The sequence below is a fragment of the Tachypleus tridentatus genome, chromosome 12, assembly GCF_004210375.1.
Source record: "Tachypleus tridentatus isolate NWPU-2018 chromosome 12, ASM421037v1, whole genome shotgun sequence".
In the NCBI taxonomy this organism is placed as follows: domain Eukaryota; kingdom Metazoa; phylum Arthropoda; class Merostomata; order Xiphosura; family Limulidae; genus Tachypleus; species Tachypleus tridentatus.
In genome coordinates this window covers 26,919,918-26,947,885 of record NC_134836.1, presented here as the reverse complement: position 1 = coordinate 26,947,885, position 27,968 = coordinate 26,919,918, and the positions used below count along the sequence as shown (strand labels likewise).

General features: G+C 32.8%; 1 protein-coding gene across 1 annotated transcript in view; it reads left to right on the top strand.

Moving 5' to 3' along the window:
* Window positions 1-27,968, top strand: part of LOC143235600 (uncharacterized) — a 93,213-nt gene that overhangs the window by 41,897 nt on the left and 23,348 nt on the right. Inside the window, exons 21-34 of the mRNA XM_076473837.1 lie at window positions 1,584-1,637; window positions 3,124-3,168; window positions 3,814-3,849; window positions 4,279-4,332; window positions 6,671-6,724; window positions 7,243-7,296; window positions 9,333-9,377; window positions 10,768-10,812; window positions 11,896-11,949; window positions 18,115-18,168; window positions 18,655-18,717; window positions 19,161-19,232; window positions 19,509-19,535; window positions 25,293-25,343. Coding sequence (XP_076329952.1) covers window positions 1,584-1,637; window positions 3,124-3,168; window positions 3,814-3,849; window positions 4,279-4,332; window positions 6,671-6,724; window positions 7,243-7,296; window positions 9,333-9,377; window positions 10,768-10,812; window positions 11,896-11,949; window positions 18,115-18,168; window positions 18,655-18,717; window positions 19,161-19,232; window positions 19,509-19,535; window positions 25,293-25,343 — 708 coding nt within the window. The remainder of the gene's footprint in view (window positions 1-1,583; window positions 1,638-3,123; window positions 3,169-3,813; window positions 3,850-4,278; window positions 4,333-6,670; window positions 6,725-7,242; window positions 7,297-9,332; window positions 9,378-10,767; window positions 10,813-11,895; window positions 11,950-18,114; window positions 18,169-18,654; window positions 18,718-19,160; window positions 19,233-19,508; window positions 19,536-25,292; window positions 25,344-27,968) is intronic.

Genomic DNA, 27,968 nt, shown 5'->3' with positions numbered 1-27,968 from the left:
GTACAGCCATCATTTTCCATAGAGAGGAATTCTTAAAGTTAAAAAAAAAAGAGCATACCCCTGAAAAATAATTGGTATACATACAAAAAAAGAATTTACTCAGTCACAGTCTCATTGAAGAGTGAAGAATGGCAATAGATGGAAGAAAGTATCCTGATGAAGAAGAAATAGCTACCAGAAGCAGGTAATGGGAGATAAACATATAAAGCTTAGTCTTGGCACTCTCCATTAAAGTACCTCCAATGTATAACAGGGTTGAAATGCAGGTAAAATGGAAGGTGCCTGATAACAGACAAGGAAGAAAAGACCAATAAAATCAAAAGCCAAAAGGTAAGAGAAGAAAAAAAAAAGCACAAAAAAAGAAGTCTCGATGATAGCAGTACCAAACAAGAAGTGATAGTTTGGTAGGATGGAATAGAGGGAGTCCCATGCATGAGGAGGATGTGTTGCACTCCTATTGGTTGAGGGTTGTCACATGATAATTTATATACAAGACACAGTCAAACCATATTGATTATGGGGTACATGGATCTCAAGACTTGTGGCATATGTAAAATATTTCATATAGAGGGTAATACCGAAGAAGAATAGCTATTTATGTGAGAGAAGGTAAGGTGTTGTATCAGAAATTCCAGTTTTGATATTTTACACAAAATATCCTGTCCTGTAAATATTCCTGTTTTGATATATTGTATACAATATACAAACAACTATAAATATTCCTGTCATGATATATGTGTATTTTACACAGAATATCTGGCACTTTATAGTGTCTGACTTGAAATATGTTATCTAATCATATTAATTCACATTTAAAGTTTAAGAAAAATTAAGTATCTTCTAAACATAAAGTTTCTAATATGTTAAAAACAATAATTGTTTCCCATTTAGATAAACTAAAAAGTTGAGGAATTTTATTTTTCATCTAAGGAACTATCAGTTTTGTATATCCTTAAACATGAAATCTTGTGAATTTTGCTCACTCTTAAACATATAACGTTATCAGTTCTGAGCAATCTAAACTTGAAATTTTATCAATTTAATACATTGTTAAATGTAAAACCTTATCAGTTTCATGCACTTAAATATGAAATATTATCAATTTTGTACACTTTCAAATATTAATTCTGTTATTTTTGTGCACTCTTAAACTTGAAATTTGATCAGTTCTTTACATCCTTAAACATAAGATATTTTCAGTTCTGTAAAGTTTTAAGCTTCAAACTTTAAGTTTTGTATACCTAAACATGAAATCTTTTTGCTTTTGTACACTTTTAACATGAAATCTTATTAGTTTTTTACACTCAAACATGAAAAGCTATCAGTTATATACAACTTTAAACATGCCTGGTTCAAAGTCTCCAGTATGTTATATGTATGTATATGTCAGTGAATTCTTAATTGGTATATATAAATTGATCAAAAGAAACATCTAAATACTTGAGAAATGAAAGTCAAAAATCAAATAAATATTAACTTTATAATTTTTTAAGTTATAATAGATATGTTAAACAAAACAATGGGTTATAGTGAAATTGTAAGAACAGTGACATTTTGGTAATGCACTTCTCTATTTCTAACAGGGACAGAAAGGAGAAAAAGGAGATTCAGGACCACTTGGACTTGCTGGACCAAAGGTTTGTTGAATTTGGTGTGATATCTTACCAGTTTTCTTACTCAATGAAATTTGGAGATCCAATTAGGAGCCAGGGAATTTAATCATACTCATAAGTGCTGTGTATGGCCAGTCATGTTTGTGGACCCAGTAACAAGTTTTAGTTTAATAGCAATAATAGTTAGGGATATTGTCAAATGTAGTGATGCCGACTCATCAAAATGGTGATTCCAATCCCCAGAAATGTAAGAAGCAAGTTAAAAATGCATGTATTGTGTGGAGTACTGAAGATCATCAGTGCTGGATCAAACTTTATGCATTTTCCTGGGAGTAATTTTTCCTAATTTTGACTTGGATACATCTCAACAGCTTTAGGAGTATTAGCCAGTGAAATCTAGTTTTAGTCATCTTTGTAACTATATGCTATAGCCATATAAACTGGAGCTCTGATATAGGTTTTAGGCATACTCTTCAGTGTAACTAATACAATAAATACTGTGGTGACAGCCAGATAAAACTGTAAATCAAATCATTTTTTAGTCCCAGTGACCAATAACATTTACTATAGTCAAGCTTGAAAGTAAACTGTGGTGAATTTGTTTAGTTTCAGACATTTTATTGTACTCTGGGAATCTACTTATATAAAACTCCCAACTTTTCAAATAGAAAAATATTAATCACTATATATGGAGAACAGTTCATCATTTATCTAACTCTGAAATATAGAGATTCAATACAATGTTTAGTTACATTGTCTAGCAAAATATGGGGATCCTACATAGTGTGTAGTTATGTTGTTCAGTAAAGTGTGAGGATTTTATTGTGTTTAGTTGTGTTATCATTAAACTTGTGGTTGAAAAGTTCGTTGCTGAATGATTTGTTCCTGGACATTTTACTACTAGTCAGCTTTCTACATGTCTTTTCATTACTACTATTAATTTGTTATCAGGTCATCTTGCTACTTAATAACTTTATGTCATAATGTCCCTTACATACCTTATTTAAGATCATAAAATAAAAATATTTCATCAGTATTAATTCATTAGACAAACACTCCAGTCAGTAAAATATTAGTTTATTAGAGAAATACCTTCAAAATAAAAAAAGCTCTTATGTTGTAAAACATTTTATGTTAAAGGATGAAAGATATGGATTAAAAAAAAAACTCAGGTTGTGAGTAATTCTATGAAGAAAGTAAAGTTTATTTGGTGGGTAATAAGCCTGTTCCCCAGCCACTTCCTCCAGTAATTGTCAAGCCATAATGAATCATTTATGTGGAACTGGAACAGGTAGTGAAATACTCTAGTAATTAAAAGACTGGTAGTAAAATGCCTAGGAATGAAATTTCAGCAGCAAATTGTCCTAGAACCCATTAAAATATGGGGATTCAATACAGTTTTCAGTTATCATAGCCAGTATCACATTGGAATCCAAAACTATTTGTAACTTCTACTAGTTTTGTATTTACTTTATATAGCATAAAGAGAAAAATATTTCTTTATTTCAAGGGTGAAAATGGAGAAAGGGGTCTAACTGGAAAGGATGGTCAGAAAGTAAGAGACTCTCCCTTGTAATGCTTGGCAAAATTCTTTAGTTAATTTGAAAGTAAATGATAGTGAAATTCTCTATTCATTAAGTATTGTTTAAAGGAGGCTAAATATGAATGAAAGCATATTAATTAAAAACAGATTTTAAATAAATACCTTTTTTTTCCTTTCAGTAATTTTTCAGCAACTGCAAGATACTAGATTTTAAATTTTGAAATCATTCTGGTGTTCAGATGTCTCTATCCAGAAATCAACTGGCAATAAACACAAAGATGTGAAGCTTAGTGTGTAAATTAATTTAACCATGAAAAAGACATTGTAAACATTGCAGTGACTTGTTAAAAAGTGCTTAAGTATGTACCATGTAATGTGATCTCAATGTTGTTATTACACAATGCAACTGTGTACATAGTCTGCCATATGAAAAATTGGTCTACATACAAAGTCTCCCAACATTATACATCTAGATCTCTTGAACCAAGTCATTTGAACAGTGGAAATAACTGCTGAAACACCAGGCATTTAAACTGTTTTTTTTTTTTATTATGTACTTTCACAAAATATTTGTTCTTTAATGACAAAAATGTCTAATTAAATACAACATTTTATTTTTTTTAACAACTTTGAGACTAGATTTTTAATTTTTAATAGGGAGACAAAGGAGACAGTGGAATGCAAGGAGAGCGGGTAAGAAAATTAATTACTTATTGATAATAGTGTAACTGCTGAAATGGTAAAGTTAAAGCATGATTTTTCATCAGTGTTAACCCTTTCACATCCAAGAAAAAATGGAGAACTAATGAAATGTAAGACAATTTATATTTGTTAGTTACTTTACTGAACAAAGGATCTACTAACTATTTAACAATGGACTGAGTGTAAAAACCATTATCAAAGTACAGCTATATCGTCTCTGGGAATATAAAGGTAGGCATATCAAGTATACCCATACAGTAATAAAAAAGAGGTTAAAAACAATGACCTAGTAATGTAACAGAACACCTTGATTAATAACATCATCAAATCACCTCTACATAATGTCTGAAAGTATAGATGTCAGCCAAAATAATTATTTGTAAGATTTTGTGCTAAAAAGCTTTTTGTTGCATTTTTCAGGGTTTACCTGGAACACAAGGCTTAAGAGGAAAACCAGGGATGATTGGAATGCCGGTTAGAATTACTCTATGTTACACAAACTAAAGTGTCACAGTTTTCTTTAGGCTATTCAACTGTATCTGGAAACAACTCACAAACTTTAGCTCATTTGAAAAGTTGAAAGAATAAGATTTCCCCAACCAAGACTAAATGTTATTTTTCTGGCTCTCTTTTTGTAGCAATCTATAATGCATATTTACTTCAAAATCACTGAAGTTTATGGTAAAATTAAACTTATATTTCATCAAATTATGTTTCCCTCTGAGTAAGTTTGTGTAAGAACAAATCAAGATTTAAGTTTTTATGATCACCAATTTTCAGCAAGATGTCAATTCATACTTAAACACACTATTATTCAGTTAGGGGATGATTGGTATTTATTATTTATGAAAGAAAAACTTAGTATTATAATTCTTTTAAAGTTCTGAGAAAAATTTAGTGTTATCAATAAACAAACTATCTTTGTTAAACTTAACCAACCAGAAGTTTTTCTTATATTATGAATGTCTTCCACAAGTGGTTCAAGTTTTATTGTTCATGTATATTGTATCTTGATTATTCATTTATTTTATCATCTTAAAAAATTCAAACTTGCCAGCATGTGAAGATTTCATTTTGAGTAAAAGTTTCTTATCTGACAAATTCAAAAAGTCATTCTGGTTTTATAGAGTCAAAAGTTGTAAATATTTAGATGTTAGTTGATAAGTGAAAAATTACACAACAGGCTAGTTGTTCTGCACCCGCCACTTCGTGTACATGTGTAATGACATACAGTACTTAAAACTCCCTGTAAGTTTACTAATGATATACAGTACAGTGTTTATCTCCTGTTGCCTCAGCAGAAATACACCCCCCAAACTATCACACTGCTTCTCTCATGCTTCAAGGTAGGTTTTGTTCACTGAGGTAAGTATCCTTCACCTTTCTTCCACCAGACATACAACCTATGCTTTGAACCGGTCTTTTTAATTATTAACCATCCAGGTTTTGTACTTTTTAACAAATTTCAGTCTCTTGACAATATCTGTAGATCAAAGTAAAGGTTTTTACCTGATACACAATTAAATGTTCCATTCTTGTTGAGTCTTCTTGATACTGTAGATCTGGACACTTTTCTGTCATATGGTACATGGTCGTTTATCTCATGTTTGAGATCGGTTGTTGTCTTTTTTCTGTCCTTAACATTAGTATCATTGAGTTTAGATGTTCTGATTTTTTGTTTTTTATTTTCAAATTTATTTGTCTTTGCCTCATGATCTAGAGTGCATTTGACAGTGTTTTGGGAGCATTTCAAACCTGCAGCAATTTATCAGAGAATCCAATCAGCATCACATAAAGTTGTAATGCAAACTGTCTGCTCTACTGACTGCTCTATGCTTTTTGCATGACAACAAGTGTAATATATATAGCGTTAAACATTGCTTTTATCAAGGTTTATTTGTGGAAAGCTATTAAATTTATTTATTCTGAAATATACCAGTACCATGTGTTAGCTCCTTATTAGTTTCTTTCTGTATAGTTAAGACACTGTATGGGATACCATGACAGTTATTTCAGACTGTAAATTTCTTCAGTATGTTCATTCAAGTAGAATCTTTATGACATGCCCATGGTACAAGTTTATGGGTAATCTAAAAAAATGGTAAGTATTCTCACTCTAACTCATCCAGTTGTCAACAGGGATCAGTGAAGCATTACCATAGTGTTGAAATTTACATTTTATAATGGCAGAAAAGAATTAGCCTATGAAATGGAAAAAGTGACAAAATATTCTTTTCTCCTAACACTTTTTTATATTACTGTTCTTTAGTTAAACCCCCTTTACATGTACTAATGAAATAACTACTTTCTCTACCTGTATATGTACTAATGGTATGCATTACTTACACTCTCTGGACATGCACAAATGAAACAAGCCATCCTGGTAAGTGTAGAGTATTGGTAAAGTATTTCCTGTATGACTAACTGTCAAAACCTTGTGAGACTAATGAAGGTGTGTAAAAATTAAATGTGAAGATGGTTGACCAGCAGTTTATGATTTACAAGAGACTTAGTATGAACTTTCCATACATATGGTAATTTGTAAGAAGCTTAATATTAGTATCATGTTTAAGTAAGTTAATATTTGCTCCTTTTTAAAGCTGCAGCATTCATGGAGACAAATTGGCACTCATAAATAATAATAATAATACTAAGAACAACATGTCACAATGATGCTGTTGCAAATAGATACATCATATTAGTTACTTTGACCACTGCTCTAATTGAACTCATAATGGCCAAGATCTCATGACTCAGATGAAGTTTATTTTATGTTTAACAGTATCTTAAATTTTTCTATTTCTACCTTTAGGGAGCTCCTGGTCAGCATGGTCCACCAGGGAAACAAGGAAATAAAGGGGAAAAGGTGAGAGATAAAATTTGTGGACAATAATCTGATAGTGTTGTTATAATAGTAATAATGTCATTGTTATTTCACTTTTTAGTTTATTGGCTAGTTGGACCTGGTGATTTACATTGTATTATAAGAGTATTATAATGCATGGCACTGTTGATTAACATTGTTCTATAATAATATTTAGTGTAATGAATTGTACTGTTGATTTACATTATACTATAATGCTATTTAGTGTTATAAATGGTACTGTTGATTAACATTATACTAAAATGGTATATAGTGTTGCAAATGGTACTGTTGATTTGTATCATACTATAAAGGTACTTAGTGTAATGAATGACATTATTGATTTACATTCTACTCTAATGGTATTTAGTGTAATGAATATTAAAGACTAACCTAACTTATAGAGTTTATTTATTTTTATACTCTGAAACTTTAAAAGTAATTGGTATTATGAATCAGATGAAAGCTTTGAAGTAACATAAAATCCTCAAATGATACTTGAGTTTAAAATGAATTTTAAGGGAACTCCAGGAGAACCAGGCAAGCCTGGAAAAGTGGTAATAGCAGGTGACCCTGTAAGTATCAAAAATTATTTCATCTTTATGTATATACTTAATCCTGGGATTTAACACATGGCCAAAGTAATCATACACATAACTATGGAATCTAAACATATAATTATAGGGCATTGACATATAATCACATGATTTTGGCTATTTAACAAATTGTTTCTCAACACAATTACAATAATGTTTACCTACTTCTAGTATTTCAACAATGGCAACATGATCAGTATTATTTTTACCCATGTCCATGGTACTTGCATGTTTAAAATTACCTAGCTATGGTACCATAACACATGCTCAGAGGATGAAGGTTAACTAACATGAGACCATGATACTTTAACATATGACTTTCGCACCTGCATATGGTTATTGTAAGACTGTGGTATCTTATCACATGACTCTGGTACCTGCATATGGTCATGATTAGTTAACACATCACTGTGATACCTGCACATAATCTTGGTTAGCTGACACAAGATCATGGTATCTTAACATATGATTGTGGTTCCTGCACATGGCCATGGTTAGCTAATGCATAATTGTAGCTAATAATGAGAGAAGCAAATAATTTTTTTTGGTTGATACAAGTGTAAAGATATTGAAAGAAAATCTTAACTTGTAACTGTGATGTATTAAATTATTCAGATACTTCAAATTTTAAGTAAAATATCTTTGTAAGAATAGCATATTGTTTTCCTCTCTAAGAAAGTTATTAGTAAAGAAAATGTCTAATCACACATATGGAATGTTCCTAAAACACTACAGTGTAGAAGTGTAATAATACATAAGTTTTAGATATTGGTTAAATCACAGGAAGCTTTAGTGAGAAAGAAAATGTCTGAAAGCAAAAGAATGTTAATATAAAGGACAGAAATCATTGCGTGTTCATTATTTTGCTATGCGATAGAAAATGTGTTAATGTAATTGGAGTGACTTTTCTCATTTAATTTTTTTATAAAACATTCTATATTACTCTGCAAATTCTACAAGACACTGAGAGGAAAGAATGTCTGAATTTCTGAGTATCATGACTTTTGCAGCTGGCATACAACTTGTCTGTGTTGTAATTATGTGGTTGGCCTTGGGTTTATATTATAATTGTGTTGTGCTGTATTTGGAATGACTGGCATGGTGGTGTTTAAATGTTTTTAGTGTCTTGACTGTGGTATCTTTTAAAAATGTGGAAGCACTAAGTTTACTATGAATGGAAGGAAAATGTTTTTTGACTTTACTTTTTTATATTAGTTATCAACTAAAAAACTAATCAGTTAATGTTGCAGTTACACAACTATTGACAAAGAAAGTAAAAGAATAAAGAAAAATGTAATTTTTTAAACTGTGAACAGAGTCGTGAAATGAAACTTGGGTCTAAAATCTATTTAAAGAACACTTTCAGTAATCTATGATCATTGACTTACCACAGTTAGTACTAAACTGGTACAAATTTAGAGCACCTTAAAAAAAGTTTTAGTCCAGTTGAAACTATAAATTGCATATAATGCAGTTAAGTAATAATTTATATTACTTTAATAAATTTTTTACCTAAAAATTATTTATTTATGACATGTTAAAATCATGTACATATCACTGCATTTTATACAGTTATTGCATATATGGGAATATATCAGTTGAGTTTCCTATTTACTTGTAACCCAAGATAAATAGCATGCCTTTCAATGACTTGTGGACAGTTTGTTTATTGATGGGTTTTAATATATACTAGTGACACAAAATAAACATCCTGTCTTTCAACGATTTGTAGATTATTTTTTGTATCAGTTGGCTTTAATTTTCATTAGTGGACCAACATAAAGATACTGTCCTTTAATGATTTGTGGACAATTTGTGTTTCATTGTTTTATTTTAATCTTTACTAGAGATTAAATATAAAGATCCCATCTCAGTAATTTGTGGATAACTTGTTTATTAGTTGGTTTTAGTCTTTACTGACAGCTCATTGTTAAGTTTATCGTTTATATTAGAATGACATCTGATATATATATTTTTTCTTACTTTTCTGGTAATTTTGCTTTTTTTGCCAATAGGGAGAAAAAGGACCTCCAGGTCCAACTGGCCCACCTGGATTGCCGGTAAGAGTTTTCATAGGAACCCCACTTTTTGTCTTATGTTTTTCAATATAAGTGTGTTTATAAAGTGTATATTTGTTGGAAGTAGACTTGTCTCTTGTTTAAGTTATATTTGGTTCAATTAGAACATCGGATAACTGATTTATTATAAAGTATTAATTAAGTCATGGGAATTAAATTGTGAATGACTTTTGTATTTATTTCAGTTTCAATATTTTTACTCTAGAGCAGTGATTCTTAACCTAGTGGTCGTTACCCCCTAGGGGGTCATTTGAAGTTTCTCAGGGGGTCATGAAAGGTTTGGGAATTATTGGGAAAACCACGGAGTAGTTTGTAGTTTTTGTGGCAAGTGCTTGTAACTGCCCACCAATGAGAAACACGCTGAAGTGCGGCAGTTGAACCATGTCGAGATGCTTGTTGCGCAACCACCTGTCTAATTTTGTGTAAAAATTTTCATATATTACAACTTTTTGAATTGACTAAATTTTTTAACTATATAATATTAATACATCAAACATAAAATTTAAATATCAAAGTTTCCATCGTATTTAGTATATTTCCTCATTATATATATATTTATTATATTTACCCTCACACTGAGTGAATAAGTAGGTTTTGTATAATGTTCAGTAATTCCATGGATTTTGCATTTGTTTAGTACTTGTAGCATTTCTCAAGGTCATTTATTTGTAACATTTTCAATAAATTAGGATCTTTATATAGTTTTGTTTTATTCTACCTTTACGCAAAGTTCACCATTACTAAACTTATTATAGAGGTCATGGTATTACCCTGGAGAGTCTCAGGGGGTAAGACGATGAAAAAGGTTAAGAACCACTGCTCTGGAGTATCAAAAAACATTTTTATTTGAAAGAGTATTAATTGACATTTATCACATCTGTAAATCACCATCATCCATTGTTTAAAGCATACAGGACACAATGTAGCAAAAGTAGGTAACAACAAAGAACAATTGCCCATTTTGGTTGAACAAGACTAAAATGGGCAGTCTGTGATATAACATTTATCCTGAAATCTGTAGGACAACAACTGTGATTTTATTAGTTTCTTTTTAAGTTTCTTTACTGATTAAGTATTATTTTATAAAAGTTACAGCTTCTACAATAAATAAAATTATTTTTTTCGAATAGATATAATGTTTTGATTACAAGTTTATGGTGCACAAGTTTTATCAGTAAAGAAGATTTTAGTAATTCTCTAAAATAATTTTCCTTACTGTGAAAGCTGTAACATATAATAACATAATCTGGAATATTGGTAACTTTGAGGTCCTGCCTTTGTTACACTCTCTATAATAAAGTAGTACTTTTTTCATTTAATGTTGATGTTTATTTCAAACTGATTAAAATACTTTCCTAAACACCCATGTTAGGGTCTACCCGGACCTCCAGGTGACAAAGGAAACAAAGGAGCCATGGTGAGATGATTTACCATGAATTTTAAACTTTTTAATCAAAAGTTTCATTAAAAAGTAAAACACCTGATGTAGTCATAAGAAGTACTATCATGCAGTTGAACTTTGTAAGTACATACTTAACTACAAATGTTACAATTTCTGGAATTATCCAATAATGTTATAGGCTAATTTTGATAAAAAGAACAGCTAATATCAATATTTTACTTTTGTAGTTTTTAAATTGTTAGAGGCAAACAAGTAAAACAGATTATTTTTTAAAATCAGTTAAACATAGAAATCATAACCAGGTTATAATTGTTTTCCAATTTTGCCTTATGGAATTGTAAATTTAACTCAGTAATATAAGTTTAAAAGTTTCAAACTACTATCAGTGAACTGAATAATTCAGAAACAAAAAGTATGTAAAAGTCAATGTTTGAGATAAATCATTATAAACACTCATTTCTGATGTTTACATGCATTGTTGAATGTCTGTTTGTTTAAGCATAAAGTTGCAGAATAAGTTGTTGATGCTTTGTCTGCCACTGAGATCAGATCTTAGTATGTGAAGTTTTGTTGGTCTATAATAAAAACTGCAACATTCACCTTTGGCTAAAATGATACTGATATGTTTGTGTTTTTAATGAATCAAAAATAAAACGACAGTATCTTAAACTAGGTATGAAACAAATAAAATACAAATTAAGTCACTAAGGTTATTTAGTTATATCATTATCAACTTCAGACATTAAAATAAACACACAAGGTTGAAACTTCATTCCCTGGTATTTTGTTGTTGAAAGAGAAAACATAGTGATTAACTGAAAATTTGATTTGAAATCATTGTGATATTGGGCCATCACTCTTAAAATATATTTACTTTACCAAGTTATGGAGGAAATTTTTATTTTGTTTTTTCCTTGTAGCAATATCATGCAAGTATACACCTTCAGGCATGTTAACCACTAGGCTACACTTGCCTCATCAAATATTTACTAACAAAAGAGTACAATGTCTTCCAGTGCTACTACAAAGAAATGATTTACTAGTGTTTTCTTTTTGTGTTATTTATCTATAATTATTTGTACTATTTTTGTCAAACAGGGTCCAAAAGGTGCTAAAGGGGATACTGGGCCAAAAGGTCCATCTGGGTTAAGGGTTAGTATCGTTTGAAGTTTATTTATGAACCAATATTATACATTTATGACTTCATAGTTTTTGGAACTTCTTTTTTTTATTGTTGAAAAACTCCTAAAATTTCCAGAAAATAAATCCAATTTCTCATGGAAGTGCCAAACAACAAATATTTTCTAGCCATCATTTTATAACTATATCTTGACTTTTAAACAATGACATTTTAGTCCAGATATTATCATGTAGACATCATGGGGAAAATACATTATAATACACATAACTCCAAGACAGAGTTATATTGGTTGGGGCCATAAACAACAAGCTGAAGAGACTCTTTTGGTACATTATGGGAAAGTTATAATTTTGCTACACTGAAAATGTATTTCTGATAGGTACTTATCTATGCACACATAAATATGTATTCTTATTCAGTACTATTCTCTCTGCAAAAAAAAGGTTTCACACTTGGCATGAGCCTTCCATCACTCATCCATTAGAACTGACTGATTTCAATATGTCTCTCATGCAAATCATCATGTGTTAACCCTCAACTAATAAAAGTGTGACATACTATCATAATGCATGTGACTTTCTCTCTTTAATTTTACCAACCATATATCTTCGAGTTTCAACAAAAGGTGGAAGTACCAGTTTTAGTGGGAAGTATGAGAGGAGGTGTCTATCAAAAATGGATAATAATTTTTAGTGTAGAAAAAGTATAACTTCTGACACAGTATATTACCTTTGCTCATATAAATAACTAGAATCTCACATTGAGTAGGTGGAGGGACCATTGTGAGGGAAAGAAAGAAGCATCCAAAGGACACTTTCTAAGATGAGACAGTCAGATTGTAAGATCTGATGTGGGAAACAGCGCCGCCTCGAAATTAGATAATCCTTTAACCCATTGTAGAAATTTTTGCATATATGGACAGAAAACAGAAGAGCACATCCAAATTTGAGAGGAGTATGGTTGGAAAGTGATCCAAACTATGCGATATTTATGAAACACAATGCCAGAAATTGAAGTGGGTAAAATGAAAAAGATGTACCCTTATGGGTAAAGTGGCTAGGGCATGACAGACCATACACATGTCAACTACATCCAAACCTATACCACTGGGAATCAACATTCGTATGGAGGTTAGAAAGAAGATCATACCACCAGAAAGTTGACTACAGTCTAACACCCAGCCCATCTTTATGGGGGTAGTGACACACAACACTGATGGAGTACAAATGAGGGAGGAATAGAGAATAGGACTTATACTGATTGGTTCTACTTTAAGTCCAGAATCTAACCACTGAAACCCAACATGCATATGGAAGTAGGAAGAGGAATTCCAATTGAAGGAGTGAACTGCAATTTTGACATCTTATTCCCATTTGTTTTTGTGTTTTGTACTGGAGGAGATCACATCATCTATGACAGCAGAACATCACCACCTTTCTCTCACCTGAATGGTTTTATAATCATTTCTATTTTTGTATTTCATTTACCTATTCAGGAGGATGCCTCCATGGTCCAACATCTCAGTGGACTGGAACTGGAAAGTGGTAAGGACTCTCAAACTCCATGAGAAGAAAAGAAGGGTAAATTATGGTGAAGATCCTGAGAAACAACATTTGAGAGAGTACAATGGGTGACCACAAAACCTTATTTTTAAAATCAGACTGTACTGATTTATTCAATACAATGCACGTCAGGGATGGGCAGCTGTCCTTTTCTACCTTACTCCTGTAATGTATGTGTTGGTACAGTCCAGGACAGGTAAACTTATGAAGCAATTCTATTGCAAGGATAAACCTACAAGCAATCTTGTGAAACAACCCATCTCAGCATTGTGCATTGCCTGCTCATGGAATTGTAATATTCAAGTTGACATTTCTCAGCAGTGAAGATTTGAAAAGGTAAAGAATACCTGGTCAAGCACCACTTGCCACAGAGCAGGATCCAAAGAATAAGCATTAATAAAAGGGAAAATACCCCCTAATGTTAAAAATAAGAAACAAAATTTACTCCGTTCAAGTCTCACTGAATTCTGATGTTCTAGATTAGCTACAGGTGGAAGATGGTTATCCAATGGAAACAGTGAGAAACAAGCATATCACGGGTAGTCCGCATGCCTGAATGAAGACGTATCTCCAAAGGAATGAAGATGAAACACATATGAAAAAGTAAGGTGCTTTATTGGGTGAAAACACACTTGGAACAACATGCAGGAGGAAGACCATAAAGAGGAAGAAGCCATTTGATTGACGAGCCAAACACAATTGGCAACAGAGGAAGGAAAGAGAACACAAGTAGAGGACAGTTGCTAATAAAGAGACAATATCACAGATAAAAAAAGCATGTACAGGACATAGAAGTCTGTCTTTATCAGGACAAGAATAAAGGTGTGAAATGAAAGAAGGGGAAAGTGGCTAAATGGAAAAGTTATCCTCATGAGCCACCACAGTGTTAGGGAAAAAATGATTTGGAGAAAGGATAAGATATGCAGAAGGATAAAGAGCATGTGAAATATTTATAGCAAATAAGCATACCAATAAAGTCTACAGCAGAATAGGAAAAGGAAGGAAAACTAGGAGCACTGGGTAAGTGGTTTGAATGTAGGCAAGGTGAGGTAGTACATGACTACATTAATATCCCTATCTGGATGAGTAGCCCATCATGGTAGATGACATTTTCTGGTAGAAACAAATCCAAAAATAATGTATAAGAGAAGTAAACTTTTGTGGGATTGAGAACAAATAAAGGTCTGTGGTAGGACTGCCCAAAAATATGAGACCGAGAAGACAGAAGACCCCCAATTCAAAAGTCATGAGAGGAAATCTTCATGACTAAGAACAGTGGGTTGATTATGGGAAAAATCTGGACCTAGAAACCAAGGTGAAGAAATTATATTTCATTGTGTAAGTTTCATGTAGCCAAAAAAAAAAAAAAAGACTGACCATCTGGAGAAACTATATCATCTTGCCAGTGATTGAAAGAAACCAAACATGAAGGTGAAGGATAGGAGGGTCTGGATGAAACACTAGTGACTGAGGGTGGCAAAGAAAGGATAGAGACTGAGGAAAAGGTAATGGAGGAAGTTGGAGCTAGAGAAGCCACAAAAACAACAGCTGAGATGACCAGGAATGAGCTCTCAGAAAGACTAAACATGAAGTGTCATGGATGAAAAAATCATCCAAAGAAGGAGAATGAGAGGACAGATAAATATATAGGTCTAATACTGACTGAAAACATCAGTAACTAGAGCAAGAAGAAGAGGAACCAGAGACCAAAACCAAAGCAATTTGTGGTTAAGGGATGCAGCAAAAGCCTCAATGTGAAGATAATCCCATTGAAGTCAAAGCCACTGAAAAACAAAATGATCAAGAGATTGCTTCATCAGACATATTTTCTGGATAATAATCTGATTCACAACAAAAACAAAAGCATTCAGAACATGACACTCAATGATAGAAATATCAAGCATGTAGACCCATAAAGAAGATCCATTGTATGAGTACAGAGGAATGGAGAATGGGTACCACCCTTGTGATTGAGATAAGCAACCACTGAATAAAAGTGTGAATGGATCATTACCAGATGATTTCTGGCCAGATGAAGAAGATGAACCACAACACGACCTACAGCAAGAAACTCCAGGATGTTGATAGAATAAGACCAAATACTTCAGTTCTTCCAGATTATCAACCCATGCCCCCACCCTCAAAAGGATGAATCTATGAAATGTGAAAACTGGAGGAGGAGGAAGAAGTAGGGCACCCACTGTCACATAAGTCATGTCTAACCACTAATGCTGATTGACGACAATGGTAAGAGAACAATGATGAGATCCAACAAAGGATCCTTGTGAAATTCAATTGGTCATGAAAAGCCAACAAAAGAGCTTGAATACAAGCCTTGCCTAGAGGATAAGATAAGGGCTACCATGGAATATCAAATGCCCAAAAATTATAGAACTTCGAGTGTTGTCATCAAACTGAAAACCTATTGAATTAAGTTGAAGAGGAGAAGGGCAGGTCTAACTGAGATGTGTGTGTAGAAAAAGAAAAACACTCAAATGGTCAAGCATTGGATCAGACACAATAAGGACTTAAACAAGATTAACAGCTCATTATAGCTGCTTCTAGAAGCAGCTGGTAAAGGTAACAGGTGGACTTCTGTTTAGACAAGTGAACAGTAGCTAGTCAATCAAAGAAAGAGAAAGTCGCAACTCAAAAGCATATAAGTGAATGAATGAATATTCTGAATGCAGAACAAAAAATACAGGGCTGAAGCAAGTCTAAATGGCAGTGCACAAAATAGAGAAACCACACCATGGATAATAAACCAAAGAGAAGGGGCATCAGTGATGAAATATCAGGATTTGCAAATAATCACTAATGACATTTGTCTTTTTCATCAATAAGCCTGGAGAAAAAGTGCATTGTACAGTTAGAAATGACTCCAAGATAAAATGGGACAGATTGGAAATGAGAATGCAGTAGGACAAACCTAATACAGGCTGACAATCTCCAGTTTGGTGTTAGACTACCAGCAGGATAAAACAAAATCATGGAGACAAATGATGAACAGTTGCAATGACCTGTAAAGACAGAGAATATTATACTACCTCATACAAACACAGGCTGGTAGAAGAATCCCAAGTCATGGGGAAGGAATAATGTACCAGGGATAAAGGATGTAGAGAGAAAAATAATAAGACAATACTCTCTGATAAAACCTAAAGAATCCATGGAACTGTAGTGAAAGATTGTCAAAGGGTAACAGTATAATATAGACAAGCCTCAACTGGACTGGAACACTCTGGTACTGTTGGCAACATGTCCATTAACGTTGAATAAAATAATAAGATTAAGAAAGCCCTGGTAGGAGAACACAGATGAATAAATACAGACCAGGATGGAAAAGGAGTAGAGGTGTTTCATGGCTCTAACTGTGACAAATGTGCAACCAAAGAGGAAGGAGTCGAAGGATAATGCACAGATAACAAAAGAATTTGCAAACTCTCATATACATGATAAAAAGTATATCACCACAGAAAATACAAAAATTCAGAACAGCAGAAAAAAGCAGCAGAAGGGACAATGTTGTATCATGACCAAAAATCTTCCAACTTCAGTATAAACGTGTGTAAAGCGACAACCAAATATGACACACAATCCAAATGGAAATAAGGAATTGAATAAATTGAGAAATCTTGCTGTATTAGACATAGTTGATTCTTCATGAGGGGTAGGAGAAATGCCACAAAATTTAATGGTATAAAAAGGTTATCAAATCTTTATCAAAGAGGTTCAGCCTGTACAGAAGGATGAGTGGGGGCAAGCTTAGGGAAAGATGGTTGACCCACATAAAAAACAGTCTTACAATGGGTATTAGTAGAGAATTCCAATGATGGATCTCCTGCATCTGTGCTAGAGGTATAATACAAATGGGAACATGAACCTCAAAATTCATTGTAGAAATGCATAAAATCAAACAAAAGTATTTGTTGTAAAATATGCATGTGTGTGAATAAAGTAAAATCTGGAAAATTAAGTTGAATGAAAAGATTTCTTCAGTGTAAAGAAATAATAATGAAGAAACTTCACTTCAGAAATTAAACTATTAAAATCAAGATTCACATGATGAGTACTAATAGAAAAATAACGTGTCAGCACAAGCACTGCCAAACAAAAAGTGATAGTTCAGTAAAATTGAATATGGAAAGTTATATACATCATGAAAGTATGCCACACTTTTATTTGTGGAAGGTTGACATATGATTATTTGCATGATAGATGCATTGGAATCAGTCAATTCCAATGGAGGAGAGATATAAGGCTTGTGACATGCATAAACATTTTTTTGCACGTAGAAGGCAGCACTGAACAAGAATAGCTATTTATGTGAGAGGAGGTAATGTATAATGTCAGAACTACTACATTATAATATGTATAAGCCCAAGACAGAATTGTAATGACTGGAGTCATACACAACATACTAAAATTAATGTTGAGATATTTGGGAAATTATTTATGTGTAAACTTAAGACAAATTTCTAATGATTGGAGTCATAGATAACAAATTAAAATGGTTTTCTGGGAAAACTACATTATAAAATGGACAAATCTGAAATAAAGACATATAATTATTGAATCATATGCAGCATACTAAAGTGATTGTTATGTTCACAGGGTGATCCTGGAATATCAGGAAAGATAGGGCCAATAGGAAAACCTGGAATAAAAGTGAGGACTTTTTTTTTTTTCCCCCAATGAAAACCCTTTTGTAACTTGCTGAATGGGGTCTTTTTTAGAATATTTAATTTTTGTAACAAGCTTTATTTCAAATTATACTCTTTATCTTGCAAATATTTTCTTGTTAACTTTAACATGGTGATAGACTTGTTAACTGTAACGTGATGAATAGAAATTTTAAGTGTTATGTGGTGAAGAGACACATTAGCTGTAATATGGTGCAAAGACATGCTAACTTTAATCTGGTAAAGAAACATGTTGACTTTAATGAGTTTAAAATGTGCACATTACCCTTGTTATACAGATAAAAGAAGTACTAAATTATAATGTAATGAAGGAACGTGTTAAATTTGATACAGATAACATACAAACTGTGTCACTGTTGTACTCTGCTTTAGTTATATCACAATCAGCTTAGCTGATAAATGTTTTTATCCAGTGTATTAACAATTTTAAGATTTATCTTTAACTTCTCAGGGAGATAAAGGAGATAGAGGTTCACCAGGACAGGATGGCCCACCAGGGTTACCTGGTCTTCAGGTAAATTCATAGTTCCATTATCACAGAATATCACTGTTTGTTTTGATAAAAGGTTTGAATATATGAAAAGCCATCTATTATTATAAATAAGTTATCATTCTTAAATTGATGTATATTTTCTAAGTATTTCCAACATTTAGTTTACAATATTCTGTTTACTTTCCTTTTAATTAGATCTTAGTTTTCTAGCCAGTCTTAAAAATATATAAATTTATGGGAGGCCATTCACCTATCATTTTAGTTAAATATAATTGTTATTTCTGTGTCTCAGTTTAATTTTGTTTTGTCTGGTTAACAAAGATTAAATGGCAATGTTCTATATGTTTTCATAATCAGCAGTATCATATTGGAATAATTCATAATAGCTAGTAACAAGTTTTTGTGTATGATAATATTTCATATTGGATGGTTAGAGAAAAATATTTTAATAACTACTACTAAAGGGTCTAACTGGACCTGCAGGACCTCCAGGTCTCCCAGGACGACCAGGACATGATGGGAATGATGGAAATCCTGTAAGTGCATAACCATGTTATAAATACTATTAGTAAAGTACAGCCAGAAATTTATAAGATCTCAACAGTAACCACTGTGATAATGCTCCTTTGTGAAGATTTTGTCATTTATAGCAACAACAACAGAAGAAATATACAATGCTTGTTTTATCAAACTAAATTCTGTTATTGATACTTCAAGTGAATGTGTTACACTGACCTATATATCTTTTCAAAATTTAAACATTCTAATAATTTATTATAAACACTTATACTTGTGTTGCTTTGTCATCTTAGGGACCACCTGGGACACCAGGACAAAAGGTAATTAGAAAATAAATTATTTAAATATTGCATTAAAATTTTATTACTGTAGTAATAAAGTTTAATGATGTTTTTTTGTGAACTACTGCACTCTGTTATTCTGGTACTGTATCTTACCTCCTATCAAAAAACTTTCTTAACTTGTATTGTCCTATATTGATGCAAGTTTTCATTTGCTGTTAGTCTTGATACACTTCCACTTGTCCTCACATATGTTAACATGAGCTATCTGCATATTCTCCACCCACAGGAGTAAACACTACTACTATTATCCATGCAAGTCTTCCAGTTTCTAAACACTTTTTGATCCACAGTTTTATTATAGAGATATGTTTATGATAGCAGTTTTGATTCACCTGTCCATAAGTTTTTACTTTCTTACTTACTTCAGGGACATAATTATTCTGTACTGAGTATATGCATTCTCTTTTGTAGTGAGTTATGGATTATTTTATTTAACTTCTCACCTCTCTCAATTTCATAAGTGCTGCACTCGCAGTTTTGGGTGGAAATAAATACAACTGCTGTTATTGATGTCTCAAGTTTATTGATCATGTTCACCAGATTGGAGCCACAATTCTTGGCATGTTAGGTATTGACCAATTTCATAGAACATTAAGAACAAATTGATGACTATCTTATCGTATTGGATTTTGGATAACTTGCCTAATCTCCTTCCCCTTTTGTGAAAAATATGTTACGTTCTGTTCTTCTGTCCTATTTCCTATAATTTTAACCCTGCCCTTTTCGAGAATGAGCTTTTGGGTCTTTATTTAGTGTTTTCTCTTTTCTTAGATATTGAAATTCATGCTAGTCATTTTGCAGAGAATTTGTATTAAATAGTTGGTACACCTTAACCCCCACATACTATTTACAACCATACTTTTGCTTCTCATCATTTCACTTTCTCTTATTTTGACTCACAGTGTATGATGTTCCTTCTCCCTTTCTGTGGAGCTGACACAAATACTTCAATTACCTTTACAAAACCATGTTTATTCATTTTAACCTGACTACTCTTAGGTCAAGACAAGTGAGAACCAGAATCCTTCCATTTGCTCAAGTTTAGAGGCCAATCCATGGGTTCTGATAGTCATTTCTGAATGTTTGATCCTCTACTTCCATTAATCACCCCAATATCATTACCATGCTCATCATAGAGTTGTACTTCACACTTTGTGTTTTTTTAATTCCAGGTTTGGGTATGAGAAAATGAGGTGCCAGATGAATATCTCTTTATCCTTTACATTCAGACACTATTTTCACTTTGTCCATCATGGATGCATGTTTCAGTTTTTGGCACTTCTATCTGGAAATATTTTGTCTCCCCATATATTCTGTTGAGGGGTTATGGCTTTTTGCCTGTCTAATTCATTTGAGAGGCTATTATTTCCATCTTTATATGAATGACTGGCTTCTTTGTGCCTCCTTACAAGATGACTAAGTCCAAAATATTATTTCTTCTCCAGAAAGCTTGCAGAATGGATTGGCTTTTCCAAATGGGGAAGTTTTCGTCTCCATCCTCTGTCAGGCACAATCTGATCCACTTTAGCTGAAAAATATGAAACATCTCGAATCCAGTGTCTCATTCCTCCTGTTGTCCTCTTACAAGGATGTGAGCTTCTCTTCAAGCCCTCATTCTTCCAGGTCGTGCTCACTTATGTCATCTACAGAGGGTTTGATAGACCAATAGAGCCTTGTACACCATCCCTTAACTTCTCCATTTTACCCTAAACCTTCCTTTCTATACCAACTTCAGCTAGTGGTTGGATCAAACCTATACTACCATAGGTGTTTCTCTTCTTCCTACCTATCCAGGATGTCACCTTTTATAGATGATTTTCTTGACAGTTGGTGGGTATAATTTGACATTCAAGAGATTTTGGGATGATGGACTCTTTCTGAGTCCTCTCTCCATCTCAGTCTCTTGGAATATTCTGTTATTCACTGGGCTTTACTTCACTTTGTAGAGGCTCTTTGGGGCCAGTTGATGATGATCCACTTTGAAATTTCTATTGTAGTTTCATATATAATTGCACATGAGGCACTCATTTAACAGTCCTCTGTTTTCAAACAGTGGATCTTCTGTGTTGGTCCCACAGCAAACAAATCATTTTGTTGGTATTTCATATTACACATACCCTGGGCAAGAATCAGTTATCTCATTCCAACAAGATTCTTTATATAGATTGATCTTTGGATCTTCCTGTTTTTCTAGTGCTGTACACTCAGTAGGATATCCAGATTTGGATGGTTTTGCTACTGTTCTCAGTATAACTCTTTCCTAATTTTGATCTCCTGTTCCTCATTTTTTGGCAGGAATTGTCGGTGCTTTCACTCTGGATTACACAGGTTGGACCTGTATGCATATCCTCCTATTGGTTTCCTCCCATATGTGTTTGCCATACTTCAGACCACTCTGTGTGGTGGGCTGTTGGTGGCTCCTTCTTGGTTAGCAATGAATTTTGAAGTTACCTACTTTTTCTCTATTTTTATCTCTGGTACTCCACTGTCAACCCCACTCCAGTTTTTCGTCATTCAGTCTGTATACACTCTTTTCTTCATGTATGGCTTGTGTCCATTTCCACACCAGATGGGCTAGATTTTTGCAATGTGTGACTTCCTTTATTTCTAGTCTTGTTCATCTTTCCTTCATGGAAGTTTACTAAAATAAGTGGTGCACATACAACTGTTGATCAGTCTAAATGGGTTATTGTCCTTCACATCCTACTTTTTCTAATATACTGTACTTGGTATTCTGAAAGAGGACTTTTTGTTTTTTTCTGTTGCAAGCTATAGGGTGGTATTATTGGCAACATTTCAATTTCTAGAATTTACTTGTGTTTTCCAGTTCCCAGTTTTATCCATGTTGTTTTGCCCCTTCCATTTTTACCATCCTCCTAACCCTGCTTATCTTACTAATTGGCACTTCAGTGTGTTCCTCCATGCTCTTTTCTATCCTCTATTGGAACCTTTATTTTTCTTTGTTCTATCAACTTTCATTGAAGTTCTTATTTCTGCTCTTATAGACATGTGGATTTTGTTTTTCTGATGTGTTCACAATTGATGTTTGTTGTATTTTGTTTCATTTTTTTGTATGTTTTCCTACTTTTCTAGTCTTGTTTATACTCAAGACTTTGACTGCTCGAGTGAGTAATTCCCTCTTAACACCCATTTCTTTTCTCTCCACTTCCCACCTTTATGGCCATATTAAATTTGACTGCCTCTTTTACCTGGTCTGAGTTCTCCAGTGGTATTTGACATAGATTGCTCCCTTCAGTGACTTTTGAATCTGTATGTTTATTCTGTGGACTCTTTACCTGTGCAATAAACTTTCTTCTTTTACCCTTAATTTACCTGACATGTTCTTCCCTTTATCTACTGATTCTCATTTTTTCTTGTTTCTTCACATAAGATCTGTCACCTTTCCTTGTCCCTGACTGCAAATTTCCATCATTTCCATCAATGCATAAATGTTTCCCTCTAAGTGGTAGGTACCCTGTTCATAAAAGCAGAGGCTTTTATTGCAATGTTGAATTCCACTGTGTGATAAGTTTTACGTGACCAGGTGTACTTAGTCTTAAATCTGTACTGTATGGCTTGAGATCATATATCATATTAGACAACTGTGGCATTGAAACTCTTTCTAATGTGAGTTTTAGTTATGATTTTAAGTGATGCCAGGTATTGGTTAATCAATTCTGTCAATTCGTTTTCTAGGCTTTCAAAATACAATGTAATAGCATATGGTCAGGTCATATTATACACTTTGTTGAGATGGCATATTCCATAAAACTACTCCTAGCTATATGTTAGTCTTTTGCTTGATAAATATGTTCAAGCCAGATGCTATACTCGTGGACTAATATGAGTAAAACTAACATCATTTCTGATGATCCATGGCATTTTATGTAGATCCTACTATGGACCTGATATATAAATCTTGACATCACCAGGGGTTGAATGATATGCTTCATCAACCTGATCACTGTCTCTAGTGCTTAAGACTCTCCAACACCATTTTTCATTCCTTCTATTGGAATATGCGAATTCTTGCCACTTACCAATTCATAGCCAATAGGGTGGTGGACCATGGAGTCCTGTCCTCCTGAGTGTGCACAGTACCATTCAACTGAGAGTAGAGCAGTGTTATTCTGCCATTGTAGATGGTATGACACCCGTCCTGTTGCAGACTTGATGTTCAGTTCCAGGTGGTACCAGATATTGGATGTTGTTCTCTAACAAACATGTACACATACATATATGTTACAGTTTGCCCCTCCAGTTGAAGCACTTTCCTTTCTACTGTATGCTGGATTCCAGTTCTCAGGGGATTTGATGTTGGTTTGAGCTGGACCAGCCACATACATTCTTGCATGTGTAAGGCTAATTATCGCCCTCCTACCATGAAATGGATGAAACATTCCAAATGTTGCCAGCTATCAAACTGACTCTCCACCTTTCCACCATCTGTTGGATGTTGGTTCTTGGTGGATCTGGTGTTTGTTGTGTTGGAGGTGCATGGATGCAGGGGTGAGTCCTTGGTACAGAAGTTCCACATTCTTGAGATGTAAGGTAGAGAACCCTCTTCCTGCCATGGAACTGGGGTAAAATTCCAAATTCTGCCAGGTATTGATAGAGTTTTAACTGCTTTTTACAGTCTGTTCACCTGAGGCACTCTACACCAGGAGTTCTCTTATCTCTGTAACTTTTCTTTGGGTTCCTTCTTTACTTACATCCTTTGGATGACACATTACTAAATGGTGAAGAGTATGTCTGGCTTAGAATAAGTGCAATCTCCAATGGCTGTGATGTTTTCAGTTCCTTCTCACAACCTATGATTTTCCTTTGGGTGCTTACTAAAGGGGGGGATTATCTTCTCACAAATCCTCCACCAGTTCAATGTTGATTCTAGCTTTTTGTAAGAGAAGGTAAGACATCATATCAGAAGTTCACATTTTCCTAACCTGAACATGTATTTCCAATAGATAATCATCTTCCCTCACATTTCCTGCCTGTCCTTCCCATTTTTTATGTGATTTGATGTGATCTGACTAATCTTGAAGTGCTGATTGTCATAGGAGTAGTGTGATGGATTATATGCACATATTACATAATCATTTGCGTGTTCATTTGCAGGTATCTCATGTTAATGTATATGAGGTAAATGAAAATATCAAGATTAGTGGCATGCAAAACTTTGTGTCAATGTAAGGTAGTAAAAGTTAAAAGCTTTGTGTGATTGAAGTAAGTATCTGTCAGAAGTACATTTTCAGTTTAGGAAAATACTATCTTCGTGAATCGTAACAGTATGTACTGTTTAATAAAGTTTAATAATGGTTCTTTGTAAATTACTATCAGAGGTATATGCTATTCAATGTATGCTGACAATATAAACTGCATTACTATGGTTAAATGGTGGTTCTTTGTGAACTACAGTCAGCAGTATGTTATTTGATATATCTTGACAGTATAAACTGAGTTACTAAAGTTTAATGAGGATCTTGTGAACTACAATCAGAGCTTTGTTGTTTAATACATCTTTACAGTATGTACTCTGGTAAAGTTTAATGATGCATAATAAAGTTTTTCAGTTCAAGTTTTGAGATCTTCTATCACAAGAAAGGTTTCCATTTTAGGTTTTGTCATATTTTAATCCCACAAAAATGTCCCAGATTTAATGCTTAGTATAAATAAACACTTCATTCTTTTCTTTTTATTAAAGCAAACATAAAGCACTGCATCATTTTCATTTAGGGTAACTGTGGAATTGAGTTTGATAAGCAGAGCAGCATTCAAGGTCTAAAAGTAAGTACATTACATAAAGACTTCATGCTGAGTTATTTAACTGTTTTCAACAGTGAAAATATGCTAACAAGTATTCGAAAAAAAATCTAGAGATGTGAGATTTTAAAATCACATTTTTAAATGAAAGTATTTTTATATTTATATAAATATTGATTTTGTATACAAAAAAAGAAATCTCTACAAATAACTTTGTTTACAGATAATTAAGGTATTTAGTTAAAGTTAATGTTTCCAACCATAAACAATATACATTTACATTCTAATTAACTTTATATACAACTAAGGAGCCCAATATACTGATTTTATTCTAAAATGCATTTATAAGAAAAAACCCATGTTTTATTTTTCCTTAATGATGTACTTACCAGAAATATTTCACTTTCTTAACGTTGACTGAGTATGTTATATTCATAAGAAAAATTCCAAGTTTGCAGTTTTTCCCTAACGTTGTTTGTTTTTAAGCCATCAGAAGAAACATTTCTAATCTGATTTTAAAGACATCTAATTACTGCATCAGTATTAAAGAACAGGTTATCAACTAAAATATTATACCTTTTTGCCTGCATCAGTGTTAAAAAACAGGTTACGAACTGAAACATTATATATCTTGATGTTTGCATCATAATTAAAAACAGGTTAGAAATAAAAAATATATACTGCGATATCTGCATCAGTATTAAATAACATATTATATGTCTTGAGGGGTATATCAATATTAAACAACAGCTTATAAACCACAAAGCTCTATATCTTGATATTTGCACCAGTATTACAGAGCAGGTCATAAACGAAAAAAAAAAAATCTTAAAATAACGTTCTGGGACAACAATAGGACCTATTCTTCCACACTAAATTAAAAAAAAAAACACAATAAAAACGTAATGCAGCTCATATCATTCATACACTTATCAATCGTTTTCTTGAACTGTTTCTACAACACCTGAAGGCAACTCATCCCAAAGACCAACTCCACTGTTAGAAAAATGAAATTGTCTTAGCTAGAGATGATACCTACCCTGCAAAATTCATACTTGTGTCCCATAGTCCTACTATTCTTACTGGTAAATAAGATAAAAAAAGATGATTCAACACTATCAATTACCTTTACAATCTTAAACACCTCAGTCAGATTTCTCTCTAACTTTTTTAAAGAGAAAACAATTTGAGATATTCAGCCTCTCCTCATATGAAAACTCTTCCATCATAGGCTCCATTTTATTAACTTCTCTGTACTCTTTCCAACAGTTTGATGGCTTCTAAGGTAAGAGGCCTAAGACTGAACACAATACTCCAAATGTAGCCTAACCGATGACCTATTCGATGAAATTATAACCTCTATAAACATGTATTCAATATTACTGTAGATTTAAAAATAAAAAAACCTATTTGCTCTTCCCATAGAAGCAGCACACTGCTTGGATGGCTTTAGAAACTGATTGACTATTACACCAAGATGCTTTTCCGTCATTACACTGTTAAAGTTATTCCCATCCAATTTATAATTCAAATGATGATAACCCACATGTATTATCATGCATTTATTATAATTAAAACCAATTTGCCATTTATTTACCCAACTCACTAAATAATACGAGTCCTTTTGTAAATTATCAGCATTCTGCTCACAGCTAGCAATACTCAAGACATTAATATTATTTAAAAATTTAAGTAATTTATTAACTATTCTTCCATTTATTCATTGATGTAAATAAAAAAGAGTAAAGGTTCTTAGATTGAGCCTTGAGGTACCCCACTTATGACATTAATCCAGTTTAACTGAACTCCGTTTGTAACAACCCTCTTCTTTCTTCCATCCAACCACTCTTCTATTCAGTTTGGTAACTTATTTCCCATATGTACAGAGGTAATTTTTTTTACAAGCCTTTTATCTGGTACCTTGTCAAATGCTTTCTGAAAACTTAGATACATCAAATCTACACTTTATCCTTATCTACATAAGAGTAACCTAAATATTTGTAAGATTTTCCTTTAGTGAAACCATGTTGACTATCCACTAAATTATAAAATTTATTAAATGACTTTTCAAAGCATCTTTTATCAGACTTTCCAAAATTTTTCCCACAACTGATTTGGTCCCTTTGATACCTTTCCCACTATTCAAGAACTTACAAATAATAGTAGCAAGTGGCTGACATATCCAATCTTTAACATCTTTTAAAACCCTTCGGTAAATATTATCTGGCCCAGAAGTTTTATCATTTTTTAATCTTCCCAATGTTTTCTTAATCAGCTTAGAATTAATGCATTTATCTTGATTTGTCTTTTTTTCCATTTATCATTTGTTCAAAATGTGGAATACTGCTTAATTTTTCATTAGCAAAAACTGAAGAAAAAACAAAATTTAATAACCTAGCCATCTCATAATCATTGATACTGGGCTTTCCTTATCATTGCTCAAGAGTTCTATGCCCATTCTAACATTTTGTTTACCATTAATGTATTTTAAAAAATCCTCACTGTTAATTTTTACATTTTCATCCAATCAGAAATCTAATTTCCTGTTTCACCAAATAAATCTCCTGTCATACCATTCAATTTAAATTTCTTAAATTCATAATGTTTTTCTTTAATTTTATCTTTTAAGCTCCTTGTGAGCCAACCTGA